General features: G+C 37.0%; 1 protein-coding gene across 5 annotated transcripts in view; it reads left to right on the top strand.

Annotated features, from left to right (window-relative positions):
- The window catches only part of SUPT3H (SPT3 homolog, SAGA and STAGA complex component), a 278,056-nt gene that overhangs the window by 171,419 nt on the left and 90,460 nt on the right, over positions 1 to 16,177 (top strand). For all 5 annotated transcript variants that reach the window (XM_037391833.1, XM_037391836.1, XM_037391835.1 and 2 more), the window contains one exon: positions 15,944 to 16,030. In XM_037391833.1, the coding sequence (XP_037247730.1) occupies positions 15,944 to 16,030 (87 nt within the window). The remainder of the gene's footprint in view (positions 1 to 15,943; positions 16,031 to 16,177) is intronic.

Below are 16,177 nucleotides of genomic sequence, written 5' to 3' on the forward strand. Positions count from 1 at the left end.
AAGTATTAAATTAGAAAAACTGGGATAATGTTACTGAGTTTAAAAGTATTTTGAGACTATTAGAAAAGGGCAGTATAGTATATGTGTTCTGTGGTGTTGCCTGTTTATTTACAACCTGGAACCTGTCCTGGCGTGGGAGACCTTGGCCATAGTTCCATCATCCTTGCCGCTAATTTTACTTCAAGTGTCTGTACAAAGCAGAAACACTATGGTGCTGCCTTCTCATGAGATAGATGTCCTCTATATCATTAGCTGATATACTACAGTTCATTACATCTGTAAGGTATAAAGAGAAATATATCTAAAGAGAATCTAAAACTCCCAACAGCCTTAAGTTTATTAACAATAGTAACTCCAGGCTATAAATCACTGCTTATGTGAATCCATTAAAAAGGCCTCAATTCTGGAGCTATTCTGTAGATACTTGTGTTAGGTCTTTTGGATTTAGCTTATAGGGCTTTAAGAAGGCACATCTTAACTGGATGAAATTAGAAAGTTAACTGTGAGGTATGAGCTCAACCACTCTGCGTTTTATTGTTCATTGCAGTACGTGGCTAAGTACACACAGCAGAGATGCTCACATCTGTAACGAATAACTTTTTTTTTTCCTAAATGAAGCTCAAAGACATATTAGCACAGCTTATTTATCTGAATTAACCAAGGCTGCAAATAATTAAGGAATCTACTCTGGGAATACTTAGACCATCATAGAAGCTGATTTTCATTCAAGTTGTATCAAAAGAAACCACACTAACCTTGCTCAACTCATTTTACACATACTGCCATTCATCAGCCTAGACAACTTGCTGTGCATGAACCTGTTATTTTTACATATTTATTTATTCTTACTGAAGGAGACAGCGATTTTCATCTTGTCCTAGGTCTGGTTTAGCGCATGGTGAGAGTGCTGGTGTGAAGGAGCAGACCTTACTTCTTTTATTACTTATTGCAAGTCTCATTGCAAGCCTTTTTGTCCAATCGTTAACGTATTGAGGAGCTGGCAGGGGCTGACAGTTGATGGTTGCATCTCGAAGATGGGGTGAGGTTTGTCTTACCTCCACCTACGTTCTCTTTCTTTTGCAGAGTCTGCAGGGCTGGCTTTCTGCACTTTCACTTTGTTGACACATGAGTTTTGTTACAAATTTTAATTTTGGGGTAGCAGCAGATAGGAGACCCTGTTCCAAATGGAAGGGAGGGTGACTGCATGTGGAACCTGCACGAACAAAAGTAAGCAGTTTCCTTTACTCAAAAACTCTGTAAGAATACAGAGGGGAAGGAAACTATCAAAGCCATGGAGACACCTAGTCTAACCTGTTCAATAGAGGCCTGTCACCCGTACCGGATCTGGTCAGCCATGGCTTTGTCCAGCTCAGGCTTTGGAAGCTCCGTGGAGAAATTTTCCAGAGCTTCTCCTACTTAACTGCTGCAGGGCTGTGCAATCCTCCCATGAGAAAGGTTTTCCTAACATCCTGCTCGATCCTTCCAAATTGCTATTTCTGGCTGTCACCCCTTATTATATCATCTGACACTACCAAGAAGAATTTGGATCCGTCATCTTTCTAATTGCTCTTCAAGTATTTGTAGGCAGCAGCCTATAATTATTAGATCCCTTTAGCTTCCCAAAACTTAGCTGATTTATTTGAATATTAATACCAGCAGACATTCAGTTATGTTTACAGTTCATTCACATCTGAGATATCCAGTTCCAATGACTGGAATGCATTAAAATCCTTGAGTTCTACTTCCAATTCAGTACATTAGAAATAAATTTTTTCAATATACTTCTTCCATGAGTCGTCGTACCTTTGCTCCCTTGCTCAAATTCTCAGTTCTTCTCAATGCTGACTGAATTTTATTCTCCTGTTTTGGAACCATGTTTATATTTTCCATCTCTATTTCATTCTGCACAGATTATCTTGTTTCATGCCGTTTTATGTCTGAAGCCTCCTTTGCTTTGCTTCTTAATTTGAACTTGCAGACCTAATTAGGCTTTACTTTTGACAGTTTATTACCTTACTGGTTGACCTCCAATGGTATGGCTTTACTGTGTGCTGCTGATCCTATTCCTCCTCAAAAAGCCACTGATTGAAAAGTGATTTCTTGTGAATGCAAGGATTTACTTTGATAAGATTCCAGGTCCAGGTTCTAAACTGCAAACTAGTGACCACGTTGACATTGTTTATGATACTTTCTCTTAGCTTTATATTAAAATGACTGATGCTATTTGTAAAACTTTATGGAGGTTTGCAGGTTTTTACTTTAAATGTTTAGTTAGTTTTTGGTTTAAATGTCACTGGGAATTACGATTATATATGATATAAGGCTAGACCACTTACTCTAAATTAGAAGAAAAATATACTGGGCACAATTTTTATAGTTTGCATGTCTGCTAAATCACCTCTGCATTTCACAGCTTTAGGCGTTGGGAAATATTTATAGTTTTTGCTTAGGAGTGCACACAAGTTTACATACAAAAACCTGTTAAATTAAAGCTCAGAAGAGGGTTGATTGTTTGGTTGGGTTTTATATCTATATCTATATATCTATATATCTGCATTATGTTGCAGGTTGGATGGGGCTCAGAGCAACCTGGTCTAGCGGAAGGTGGCCTTGCCCATGGCAGGGGGGTTGGAGCTAGGTGATCTAAAGGTCCCTTCCAACTCAAACTATTCTATGATTCTGTGCTTTGTATTGCATTAGAGAAGAATTGTTAGCAGTGAAGTGCTGCTAATTGGTTGGTAAGGGAGGCAAACGGGGTTTTTCTTTTCCCAGTCCTGTCTTTGCCCACGTGCAGTGAGTGAGTTGTTCGATGCCTCATTCTGCCTATTTGTAAAACTGATGCAGAACAGATATCACTGTCATATGAACAAAAAGGTAAATTTCATGTAGATAACCTAGCTTATCCACAGTAAAGAAACTAACCTTAAAAGCAACCCAGAAATTTATTTTAGTATTAATAGAGACTGTTCTATTTATTGTTGTTAATAATCTTATCCCCTACTTCCTTGACCTGTTAAATCCCCTCAATCATCAATTCTCATTCTTAAATCTTACCCAGCCTTGATCTTTTCTTCATGTGCTCTACACTTCACTTTGGATCACTCCTTTCTCTTGTCTTTTAGAAAAGCATCATCTACTCTGTCATTCAGAGAACAGAGATTTCTTTCTACCTTTGTGATAGCTGTATTGATTTTACCGATGCTTGTTTTCACTTTTTTGGCAAACATAGTCTGTGACTGATACTTGAGTTTACTTTCTTACAAATATATGATAAAAATGGAAGTATTCCATTTTTTTGAGGAATTAATATACTTTTCCATTTGTTTTCTGTGTGGTTTTGTGGTGTTGTGGTGTTTTTTGGTTGGTTTTTTTTTTTTTTTGTTAGAAGTTCATTGGTTGCACTTTAGCCTTATCTAGTCTTCCCCCTATTTCTGTAAACACTGCAGAGAATACCTCTAATAATTAGAGAAATATGTCTCCTTTTGCACACAGTTTAAACTCTGTGCTTGTGCAGAAATGTCAAGGTCTCTTCTTGAAGAAATCTGTGTTACCATTTTTTAGGAGCTGAATGACCTGAATTCTGATGATTTTGCTAAGGCTCAGCCTTTACCATGGTCAGAATCACTTTGTGCAGATGCCAATGTACAGCATGGTTTTCCTGCTCCTCTTGAAGATTTTTGCGATGTTTTTGTGTCTCATGAATTCAGATCTGTAGTGCTGATGCTTTGCTTTGTGGCTCCCAAAGGATAAAGATAAGTGCTGGAAACACTAGTTTCCCTCCTCCCCACTGGCATCATTGACATTATGTTCTGACTCCTCTGGTACCAGTAATGGATATCCTGGCTTTGTTCTCAACCTTACTAACTTAACACACGAGCAGTTTCAGTGGAGCTGCGTTTAATTACAAGATTATACAGTTGGGATTCCCAAAGCAGAGATCTCCTCGGGGCAGGGGATATTGTCTTCTCCTAATGGATGTATATAGGTCCACAGCTTGGACCTGTGGTCTGTTTCCAGAGCTTTTTTTTTGCAAAAGACTGAGTACTTCTGTCCCTTGACATGAATCTAGTTTCCTGTGTTTTATCAGACTCCTTGCCCAGTCAATTGATAGGTTTTTTGGATTGACTCTGGGCTGACTGTCTGCCAAAACCTTTCTGCTTCATAACCATCTTGAGAATGTGCAAGTTTTAATTGTGAAACATTTGTAAGTAAAATATTTTTTAAAAATTAATGAATCTGGCCAGATGTCCCCATAGCCAATTGAAATCTGACAGTAGCCAATGTCTTCAGTTTCAAGAGAATAGTAAGAAATACACCATGTACAATGAGATTCATGGCATATTTTCTTGGATTCCTGCATTCAGCAGGTGAAGTTTGGGTTCTTCAGATACAGACTTCTACTCATTAGAAACAAGTAGCCTCCTAGCATTTTCCATTGAAGATCAGACTTCTTTAAAAAATACAAGAATCATGGAGTTCTGTGAGACACGACATGACCGAAAGGTTTTATTTTATGTCTGCTTTCATAGAAGTTTAGAAGTAGACCGTGGACCAAATACTAGGAGGACACCGTGAAAGTCTTCAATCTAGAAAATTTCTGCAAACAGCTTTTGCTGTCTTATTTCCTTTATACCTCTCAATATTTCTCCAGAAAACCTCATGGCATATACTCACTTCCTTCATGTCATCTATCCTGCAGTCTCGAGAGGTCTGTCCAGTCTCTGATGGGTGTAGGAAATCAGTCTCTGTTGCCTCCAGAATAGCTTTTTTAAAGAAATGCTTTTTCCCATACTGCCCTTAGGCTTAGGAGAAGCTTTCGTGAATAACTTCAAAGATATTTTCTATTGTTCTTCAAATTATCTGTGAAATGCCCTCATGTTTTAATGTGTTCTAGTTTTGAGAAATGATAGTATTTCCGTGAAAGGTAACTGCAGAACATCTCCACACAAGTCAAAGTGAATTTAAATTATATAAAAGATTCCAGCATTTGCACATTCATATCCCCGTTGTGGACTCTAGACCAGTTGCCAAGTTATCTATTCCAATGTCTTAGAATTCAGCCTATCTTTTCATTGTAGTTTAAAGTCATCCTATTTTTTTATGTCAAGAATGTACTTAAGAAATAAAATGCTTTAACTTTTCCAACAGTTGCATTTAATTTGAAGGATCTAGTAAACATTACTGAAGCACAGTTAAGGGAAATCCCTTATAGCTAATAAAGTTTTGGTAGTAATAGCAGATAAATTTTGAAGTTTTCGTAATAGATTATCTAAACATGTCCACTGCAAAGCATACAACAAAGCAGCCCAGAACCTATTGTATAGTTTTTAAGCTGTCTTCAGATTCAGGAGCAGATCTGAACAAATGTAATCATTTTCAAACTATTGATGTTCTGGCAGAAACGTTGCTACTTTTTTTCCCATATTGTTACCAGTATTGCTTCGAGGAATTTCAGAGTACATTTAATGGGGTTTTTATCTTAGCAAGAAGATCTTCCTACCTCCCAGTACTTGTGATTTTAACCATTTCCATGGTTTTGGTCTGTTAAAACTGTCTTTTAGCAAGAGGAAGTGTAGTAATTTATCCTTACAGGGATGTTGTGACTCGAACACTCCATTCTCTTCCTGTTTCTTGATCCAGTGTAATTAAATAATAGATTTCATTTCATAACCTTGTAGTAGCAATAAAGAGGAAATTATGTTCAGAAAGCATGTTTATTTTTTTTTTCCCCCAGCCTTTTCGTGGCTTACAAGTGAATCTTTCTCTTTGTGCTAAAGTGATGTGAAACAACTTTTCAAACTTATGTCCTTGGGAAATGGTTGTTAATTAAAGAATGAACATTAAATAAGAGTTAGGAAATCAGTGCTGTTTTTTAGACACAGATACCTGTTGTTCAGATTTTACATTTATGTTCCTTTGTGTGGCTTTCATTTCTTTCTCTGAGCAAGACCTCCCTCCTTTTTTTTCTTCCTTTCTTTCACCTTCCCACGAGAAAATCTGCCATGTTCATTCCATCATCTGTACAGTTTACCTTGTATTTTTTTAAGCTCTGAGAATTATAATTCATATAAAAAAGAAAACACAGCAAACCAATGCATACATGCAAAAATCTGGACTTCCTTTCCTCTTATTTTTCCATGAAAATGGGTCTACCTTGGACTTGGGACTATTGTTTTCATAAATTTCCCTCTATTTTTATATTTGATTAGAAGATTCTTGGAAGAAAGCTGCATTGGATTTAGTATTTTGAAGCCACTTTGAAATGAAGAGATTTCTTGATAGAAGAGAAAAATTTCATAGAACTTCCTATTTGATTACACATTCAGGTTACACCTTGTCCCCATTGACAAAATAGTTTTCCCTGAAATTAAAGATTACAAAACAGACTGAGACTTTCTCTAGGGTTATAACATACACTCCACACATACATAGTGGGCAAAAAAGTGTTGAAACTACATATATTTCACTTTTTTAAAAAAGAAATCTTATTATTATTTTCTTTTTCTATTGCTGATTTGGGTACATCTTGCAAGATGACGCTTACCTGTCTGTCAACACTCTGCAGGCAGTATAATTTACCTTAAGCCCAGACACCCACACGGCCTGTCTGCTATACAAAACCATCTAAATCAGGAGTCATTTGCATGTATTATGTGTCTCACTTTTTAAATCTGTGCGATCCTGTAGCATTTAGTTGCCATCACCATGCAAACCGAGAAGCTAAATTATTCCATTCCCCTTTAACGCAACATCTCCCTTGGTCAACGTGTGCATTTGATCAGATGAGAATAAAAATTAAGATAGACCAATGTGAATCATTGTAGGTAAAATCTTTTCATTTACAAAGTCTTCCATCACTAGCATAGTATTTCCAAGTATGAACATAATGGTGTATCTCTTCAGGCCTGTGAATAACTGTAGAGCTTTGTAATGGAAAACGTTGCCATTTTATATTTTTGATTGAACCTGAATCCTTTTTTCTCCTTCTGTCTCCTAGTCTAAATCTTCAAAGCAATGTCTTGCTTATGTAATTTGCAGGACTTAATTTTTTAAAGTATGTTTTTGTCCTTCATTTTGAAGTGTTTGAAGAAAAATTTTTTATGACTTTTGGGATCAGTTCAGCCAGAGGATCAAGGTCCTGTCTTCTCTATATTCAGTGCGCTGATGGTTGCCTGCTCTTCATAGTAATACTTGCTTTGCAGTTCTTTTATTAGTCTGAGGCTTGTTCTAAAATCACTTTATCTCTGTGCTTGGAATAGGTGAACATGTGTCTTATTTTCCCTAGGACAAACAGTGAAGCCTGATTCCAATTTGCTGTCATATGGAAAGGAAGAGTATTTATTTCGAGTCCTGGTGAAACTAATATAAGGCAGTGATTATTTTCCTTTGTGAGCAATGTTAAGGATGCATGATTTAAACAAATGTTACTCTCTACAGCACTGGGAGAAAGAAACCTGTTTATATTAGATGGTCTCTCAATCAACAGAGAACAGTTTTTTTTCTGCTTGCAGCATTGGAAACTGCGTAACAATAATCCTGAATGGTGGTTTCTTCTGGGATTTGAAACCAAAGGACAGGAAGCTGTGGTATAATGTAAACCTCTGCTGGTTTGCATGCCATAGTAATATTGGAGAAAGAAAAGAAATAGAAATAATTGATGGAGAAGAAATAAGTCTGACTTAATAGACTAAATATTAAAAAATAATTTTATCTTCAGTTCTTAAGAAGGGTAAATTCTAATTGCCTTTTTTTGTTTTACTAAAGGAAGGGTGAATGCATTTATTGCTGAAGAGACTGCGCATTCCTATTTTGTCAAAGTAATGTTTAGTACTAAAAAGGCATTTGAGGATGTAACTTGGAAGTAACATTTAGAGCTGAGACTCTCAGCTTGGAATATAGTGAATACTCAACTTGGAATATAGTGATACTGCTGTGAAAACGAAACAGCTTGTTGTGAAAGTTTGAGTCCAAATGTAGTCAGTTTTATTATAATTTGGACTAGATGACCTTTAAAGGTCACTTCCAATCCAGACTATTCTATGATTCTATGATAATTTCCTCCAAAACATCAGCATTTATTTAATCTAGGTATATGGAAAATTGATGCCAGTGAATTACAGTGGAGTGGTACCATTTACCTCAGCATCTAGAATATCCTGACAATTCTAGAACTTGGACAGTCAATAGAGGACCTTGTGCTCATCTTCAGAAATACAGAGATGTGTTTGTAGTGGTTGGAGTGGTTTTGGCTGTAAGAGTTTTTCAGTTTCATACCGGCCAATGAATCTTTCATACCTGCAAATTTCACATTTCACACAGACTTTTCATGGTCTCTTCTTTGTTCTAGACAACACTACTCTGTCATTTCCCCTTGGATGATATTTTTCAAGCTTTTTTTTTATATATATCTTTGTAATAATAATAACAACTAGAATAGAATTTTCCAAGTTTTTCTTGCCTGCTGTTATCACCGGCAGTGGAAGAGAGCGTCAGCAGCAGCCATCTCCAGCACTACACCAGATCTTGAATTAAGGTCTATGGAGCCACTGAATAATTTGACCAAATTAAAACTGGATTCAATGAGTCTGAATACTTTTCCGCGCTTGGAGACTTTATGGTTTTAACATTGGTATAAAATTTAACATTTTAACATTGGTATAAAGTCACTTTGGTCAGTACTGCCTGCTATAAATGAGAGGCGAGCAGTAGGGTTTCTTTTGTTTCATAGAGAGTAGAAGAATTGCAGGTATAAAATATTGGCCCAAAATGTTGATTTTGGAATTAGAATTGAAAGAAGGAAAAATAAGAAAATGTCATGCCTGAAACTTAAGTTGAAAGGTAGTTATTGTTCATAAATGCATTAAGTTCTTTTCCCTGTGTGACAGAAAATGCAACAAGCAGCTCTAATTTAAGAAGTTGAGCTTAAATTATTTATAAAGAAGAGTTGTTTGTTTTTGTTTTTTAAAGACCTTGATTTAAAGCTCATCTTTTGAAAACTAGCAATATTAATTTCACTATTTACTTGGAAATTTATTTTCCTTATTTATTCCATTTAATTTTAAAAAATTATACCATCTCCAATAGATGCAAATCTTTGCTTTCAACAGCAGAGCTTAGGCTGTTGGGCTTTAAAAAGAAGTTATCATTTTTCTGATAATTGTGCCTGCTTATATTTTAAACAAGAATGGCTCAGAGTATCAACAAATGTGGGGCTCAGCTATGATTATGCCTGCTAAAAGTAAAAAATATAGAGCACAAGGATTCATCTTTCCTTAATCCCAGTTCATGGGATTCAGCATACTGAACTGCAGGAGTTACTACACCGTACCCAATGGGCTGGACAAACATGCAGAATCTGTTATGAAAATTGCATCTTTCCACAGATGAGAAAAGATTTCCACCTACTTTTCCCCCTCCCTTTTCCTATGGAGCAACACGTCTCTTAGATGTTGGTAAAGAGTAGAGTAACAAGGCCCGTGTGTCTTCTTCAGCAACCTGAGTGGGTGACACAGGGTATGCCCAACAACTTTGTTGGTAATACTGAACTGGGGGGTGACTGACAAATGGCCGAGCTTCACTCCAATGGGAGCTTGATAAACGTGAGGATCAGATGGACATAAATCTAGTAGGTGTCTGCACCCATGAGAGAGTACCCCCATGTGTCACTGTGCTTTGGCAGTCTGCTGCTCAGAGGTGCACAGGGGGGTACAGCCTGAAGATGCCCTGGGTGGCCAAATACAATCCAGCCTCTTCTGATGTAGTAGTTGTACATTTCCTTGAAGATAAATAGTATGTGCTTTAAGTTAGAATTGTTTAATTATGTTAAATTTTATAACATTGGTCAGTAGAAAGCCTTCCCCTTCCAGCTGCAGGGTTTTCCCGCAGGGTTAAAGTGTGGATACACCAGAAGTAACCTCCAGGACCATGGTGCATTTTTCTGTTAGCCCATTCCATTACACAGGTTGAGTCCATGTCATTTTCTAAAGGCTGTGTGTATCTGTCTGATTTTTTTTTCTTGTATATTTTTTTGAATGATCTTGTTTGTAACATGAAGAACATCAGCTCAAACAAGGTGTGGGGTGTTCTGCTCTTGCTATTTTCACTCCCTATAAGTTGTGTACCTTCTTTCATTGCATTTTTTCTACTCCGATTATACTGTGTTGCTAAAAAAAAAAAAACAACAAAAAAACAAAAAAAAAAACCCAAAACAAAAAACCCTCCAACCTTTTCTGTCATTAAAAGAAGTACATGGGTTGTCAGTAGAATGAAGAGAAAGGATGATGCCCAAAATGATATTAAATGTTCCATTTGAATAAACGGGAATAGTAACAAGACATCTTCTCTTCATCATACTCATCTGTAGGGGTCTTTGATAGCAGCGGTGGGGTTGAAACTGTGCAGGATGAGGTGTAGGGGTGTTGACTTTCACACAATCTCAGTCTGAAGGCAGCTGAGGAAAGGGCAGTTTTCTCCCGTCTTTGCTAGAACAGCCTGACTTCTTACATTTATATCAACTGCTTGTTGCTTCTGATGTCAAAACCACTGTCAAATGCCAGACCTGTAGACATACTCTTCATGCTTTCGAAAGGGAAGAGTCCTTGTGTAACCTGCTTATTGCTGGAGTTGCTTTTGGAATAACTCTTCTGCAGCTGCTGGTAACTGGCTGCAGACTGTGTCCAGCTCCAGCTCTTGGGGCTGGCTGAAGTGTGGAAATCAAAAGCCATTGCCACCTGCTTGAAGGCAAGATGAAGCAGTCTCACTTCAGAGACTAGAGTAAGGGGTTTCTTTAAGAAAAAAAAACAAAAAACAAAAACCAAATTATGTTCTTGAAAACAAGTTCTCAGTAAATGCCAGAATGCCAGGGACTGGGGGGTATAAACTGATGTTTTCTTATTCCCATGATCTGTGTGGACTGAAATTCACTGGATGTCAGGCAAGAAATTGCTCCTACCGCTATCTACAGCTACCTGAAAGGAGGCTGTAGGCAGGTGGGATCGGTCTCTTCTCCCAAGTAACAAGCGATAGGACAAGAGGAGACGGTTTCAAATTGTGCCAGGGGAGGTTTAGATTGGATATTAGGAAAAATTTCTTCATGGAAAGGGTGGTCAAGACTTGGAACAGGCTGCCCAGGGAGGTGGTTGAGTTACCATTGCTGGAGATGTTTGAGGTGTGTAGACGTGGCACTTAAGGACATGGGTTAGTGGTGGACTTGGCAGTGCTGAGTTTATGGCTGGACTTGACCTTAAAGGTGTTTTCCAACCTAGATGATTCTCTAAAGCCTTAAAACATGATGCAGAGCTTTTATCTTCTCAAGTCACACATAATCACCTGGTCTTATATTAGATTTGAAAACAAATACTAGTAGTAAGAAGAAAATTGATTGTCTTTTAATCTGCAGATGAAAGTTCTGTTTTGGACAGCTTGTGATGATTTTGTCACACTGTTTAACCCTTGTGTGGTGATCCTAAATCATTCCCTATTCAAGTGCTTTAATGGACTCCATAATGTAATTATCTTCCCTGGATGTACTAACTGCATAAAATGAATCCCTGTGCTGACTTGTGAAATCAAATTCTATATTTTTCCTGTGTGCGTGAGAATTAGAAAATCGGGTGTCAGCATTAGCAGCACATGAGATTCTATATGGAAAGTTGTAAGTGAAAACCTGTATTTACCTTTTCTATTTAATTGCTTTCAAAACAGTATTGAGATGTTCTGTTTAGAATACGTTTACAGCACTATATCTAACTTCAGGATGTTCTTTGGTATTTTTATAGTTGCGTACTTTTGCTTTAGAAAAGATGAAAAAATAGGACATTTTCATGCATATTTAATAACAAAACTTCCCTGCCGCAGAAAAAAATCGGCCAGGTGAACTATGATCTAATTTTCTTCTAGAATCAAAACAAAATTATAGCTCCCGAAGCATTATTCTTGGCTCCCAGCAGTTTCAAGGCATGCAAACATTACTGTTTCAACTCCGTCCTGCAGTTTAACTGGAAGGATTATGTCACAACGTAGTATGTTTGTTTTCCAGCTTTTTGTCTGTTTGTCCATCAAGACAGTTTTGTAGAAGAAGTATTGGTGATTGTTGACTTTGGAGGTAGTGGAAGAAAAAATAATTATTAAAAAAAAAAAAGAAAAGCAGACAGTACCATTGAAGTCACTGTGCTTCTGTCATAGGAGAATGAATACTCCTTTCAACAAATGTATAATTCGCAGAAGTTGCAAAAAGAAAATAGCCGTAAGGTGACTGTTAACATACTTCAGTTCATCCTGCCAAGAAAGTTAACTTCATAAAGTCATTAAACCAGTGATTACATTTTAAAATATTATTCCCCAGCCATTTTTTCTTAGAGTTTAAAATATAGTTACTGTATATACTACCTTCTTTGTAATGTGAAAAATTGTAAAATACACTTATTTTTCATAAACTCCTAATTATTAACAGAGCTATTTGCGCTCTATAGTTAAAGCCATTTCAACACTTCCGTTATTTAAACTTCGCTTTTAGGGGTTCATAATTTGGCTGTAATAGAAAAGATATTCAGACTCCGAGGACTCAAATATTGTCTGCTGGTATTAGGAAATTTAGCCTGGTTTTCTTTCAAAAGCTACGTAATTTGGATTGTTTGCTGTTTCTCAAGATTATCCCGAACAAATTATTTTGTAATGTGGACTGAATAATTTTAATCATTAAAAAAACTAGGAAAAGATAGTGAGGATGTTGGAACTCTTGCTGCCCCAGATTCTGTGAGTGGCACCGAATATCGCTGAGGCTTGGAGAAGGGAGATGGTGGGAAATCCTTGCCCTGTCCTCACTTTTGCTATATAGTAACCTCATATATGAAAAGTTACTGTAGCTTTTATATCATGCCTATCATGGGCTGCTCACAGAGTAAACCCCCCTCCATGCCCCCACTGCAGTGAAACGTGCAAGACCTCCTGACTTTGAGGTTGTATAGCTGAAAATTGCTTTTCCGACATGATAAATGCTCGGGTGTTCAGAGATGGATCGTTTCTTTGGTACAGCTTCCTGAAATCCTCCTCCATCATGTAACATGCCCACGGTAATGACTCAACAAGGCCTTCAGCTCCGGAAATTAAGGAATTGGGGCTTGTTGCATATTAATGGCAACTCTAGGACAGTCCAACAAGACAGCTTGTTATAATACTAATTATAGCGAAGCACTCACGTTGAGGTTTTAAGGAGTCAATTACGTGTGTGTTAAAACTATAAATACATCTTCCCCCCAACCTCGGTTGTGTGGTATGTGTTTTTTTTTTTTAATTGCTTGGATACATATTTACCGGAGCATATCCTGGTTTCCCAGGTAAATATGTGTACCAATGCAGAGCTCATTATGGTCTGTTTGGATAAATAATCCATATTTTATAACTGTACAGGAAGTAATTATTTTTGTATTTCACTTTCTTGAAGCCAAAGAAATTAAATGCTGTGTGTTCATTCCTTAAAATAAAATAGATGCAAAAGTTGAGGCAATAAGAGAATAAAGTTTTCATTGTTACAGTTGAAACTGAGAATATTGTTCCAGATTTTGATCTTGCATTTAGCCCAGAATAACTCGGTGAAAGTAAACAGCGTTTATTCAAGATTGACTTAGATGCAAATGGGATGTGAATTTGGCCTCCTCTCCTTACTCTCCCTTACTTCACTGGGAGGTTCCTGGAAGCAACTTGCACACCACCTTTGCTTTAAATCATGTTGTCACGTGTTTATCATTTGGGAAAATAAGGTATTTCGGCAACACGCAGAAATTAACATTTCTGAATTTTATGGTAAGAAAATTAATGACTTACAGAATCATAGAGTGGCTTAATGGTTTGGGTTGGAAGTGACCTTAAAGATGATAGTTACGGTCCTATACGTGTTAGAGAACTAGAGCATACTTTCACGTCGGATATCTCTGCCGGTGTTTTATATGATTTTTGGAAAAGCTGTGTTGTGTTATCACCATGCTAAGGTCAGGTTTTGTAACACTTTTAAGCTTAGCAGGGCCAAAGTCAGCCTTGGCATCCATCCATTAACTGCAATAGATTTACGCTAGAGATGAATATTGGCTCGTTCCTGGTAAATTTATTTTTACCCAGCTCTTTATATTTTATGTTAGAAATATAAGTAGCTTATGTGCCCTCAAACTAATCAGAATAAGAAACAGTTTTTGCTTATGCCAAAAAAATAGAACTATCGTTTTTCACATTCTTACATTTTTCAAGTAAGATTATATTACTGTGACTTCTGAATTCCTGAAATCTCTCTGGTCTGTGGGACTGCCAGGTCCAGGAGAGGGTTTCAAGGGGAAAATCTGAAACTCTTCACGCAGTATGTTTTGTGTTGTGCATACAAGACACAGTTAACGTTTTGTATGCATGTGATTAGTGTGGAAAAAAATTAATGCAGTCCAGTATTATGATTTATGGACTGAATCTTTTGCCCACTGAACACTTGCCAAAATGAAAATCTTTCTCCCCCCGCCCCTCCTCCTTTGGATATTAGAAACAGCTACTGTTTTTGTTGATCTTTTTAACTTCTGAATAGGCCTATTTCAAGTCATAGCAGCATGGGAGCACAGATTAATAATATACTTATTCAGCCAGTGATACTGAGTGAAACCATTGCTAGTGTGAGTATGATGGATAGGATTTCTTTAAATTATTTTCAGGTGCATTAATGCATTTCTGAAAGAATAATATAGAGACATTTGAAAATAAATTAAATTGCTGTTTATTGATTGTGTTACAGGTGTGTATGAGTTTTAATATTCACTGTCAGTTCATCCATCAGATGGTTAACGAGGATAAGAGCAAAGAAACTATGATTAAATCTTGCCTTATGGACAATGTTTCTGAATTTAGAGGATAAAGGTGTATTCCATGCTGGGAAGTATCCTTTCTATCCAACCTCCTCTACAGTGTCATCTTATGCCAGAACCAAAGGCTAGTGAGTTGAAAGAAGCAAATCCCATAGAATTCTCTTGTGCATTTGTGTTGGACCTTCTTAGCCCAGTAGTTCAATCGGCTTGCACAAGATTGGTTTCTAATCTTCTATTGGGTTTGATATGAACTATCTGTGTATGAAAGAGCCCGATTTCCTGAACCTACTGAAGGTGAATCCAAAGCTGATGTGCTCAGTCCCTCACAAAGAGATTTAAGTTGAGGAGTTTAGGTCCTTTGGAGGCACTGGTGCAATGGAGGTGAGGACAGTTCCTTGCTTCACACTCCTTTGGCAACCTCTTATCAATTTTTTGTGTCATTCATTGCTTAATTCCATCTTTATCTTACTCATATCTGAACGGCCTGGTCTGGTCAATAAAGTTTTTCCTATTTATTAATAAAGTCAGTGTTTCCTATCAATTCATTTTCTTTCTCTCAAATGAAATAAGAGTATGCCTAAAAAAGTTCTTCATGTGAGTCTGGTTTGTACTAATGATAAGTCAAGTAGGGATAGAGTTTCTTTCAAAAAATACTTAGGTAAGCTGTTTAAAATTAATATTTATTATTCTAAAAAATTGTGAGAGGGATCAGCCACCTTTCAGCAGTTGCAGATAAAGTGCTATGGCAAGAATTTGGCATTTTTACATTGCCTGAGAGAATTATACGTTCATTTTCCAATATAATGTGGTGCAGGAAAAGAAAAAAGGGGATGTAGTGCTTTTTAAAAGCAATCATTTTGAATATGAACAAAAAAGCTTTTGCTTGAGATTTGTCAAGTCTTTCAGACTTTTTGTAAAATTGTTATTCGCTTGGCTAACAAGAGCCGAGTGAGTGACACCTTTGAGAGTCCCAGCTTGTGTTTTAATGCATAGCTTGTATTTTGCTGTGCACGACCATTCAAAATATTATCTGAACTTATTTAAAACAAACCCTGGTGAATAAATTTTTAACGCAGAAACAGCCATCCTAATTTATTTATTTATTTTAGTTGCAGCAAGCGGCTGAAGTTTCTCAGCTGAGAGGAGCTCGAGTCATCTCTGCTGAAGATCTCCTGTTCTTAATGCGCAAAGATAAGGTAAAGTAATACATCAGAAATTTCTTACTTTACGTAGTAAGCTGCTTATCGTGTTTTAAAGGGCTTCCTTTAATATATGTGAAAGGAGTCCATCATCAGGAATAGCTTTATTTAAAAGTATAGTTCTCTGCAACTGTACTGTATTGC

Source organism: Falco rusticolus, chromosome 6 (assembly GCF_015220075.1).
Source record: "Falco rusticolus isolate bFalRus1 chromosome 6, bFalRus1.pri, whole genome shotgun sequence".
In the NCBI taxonomy this organism is placed as follows: Eukaryota; Metazoa; Chordata; class Aves; order Falconiformes; family Falconidae; genus Falco; species Falco rusticolus.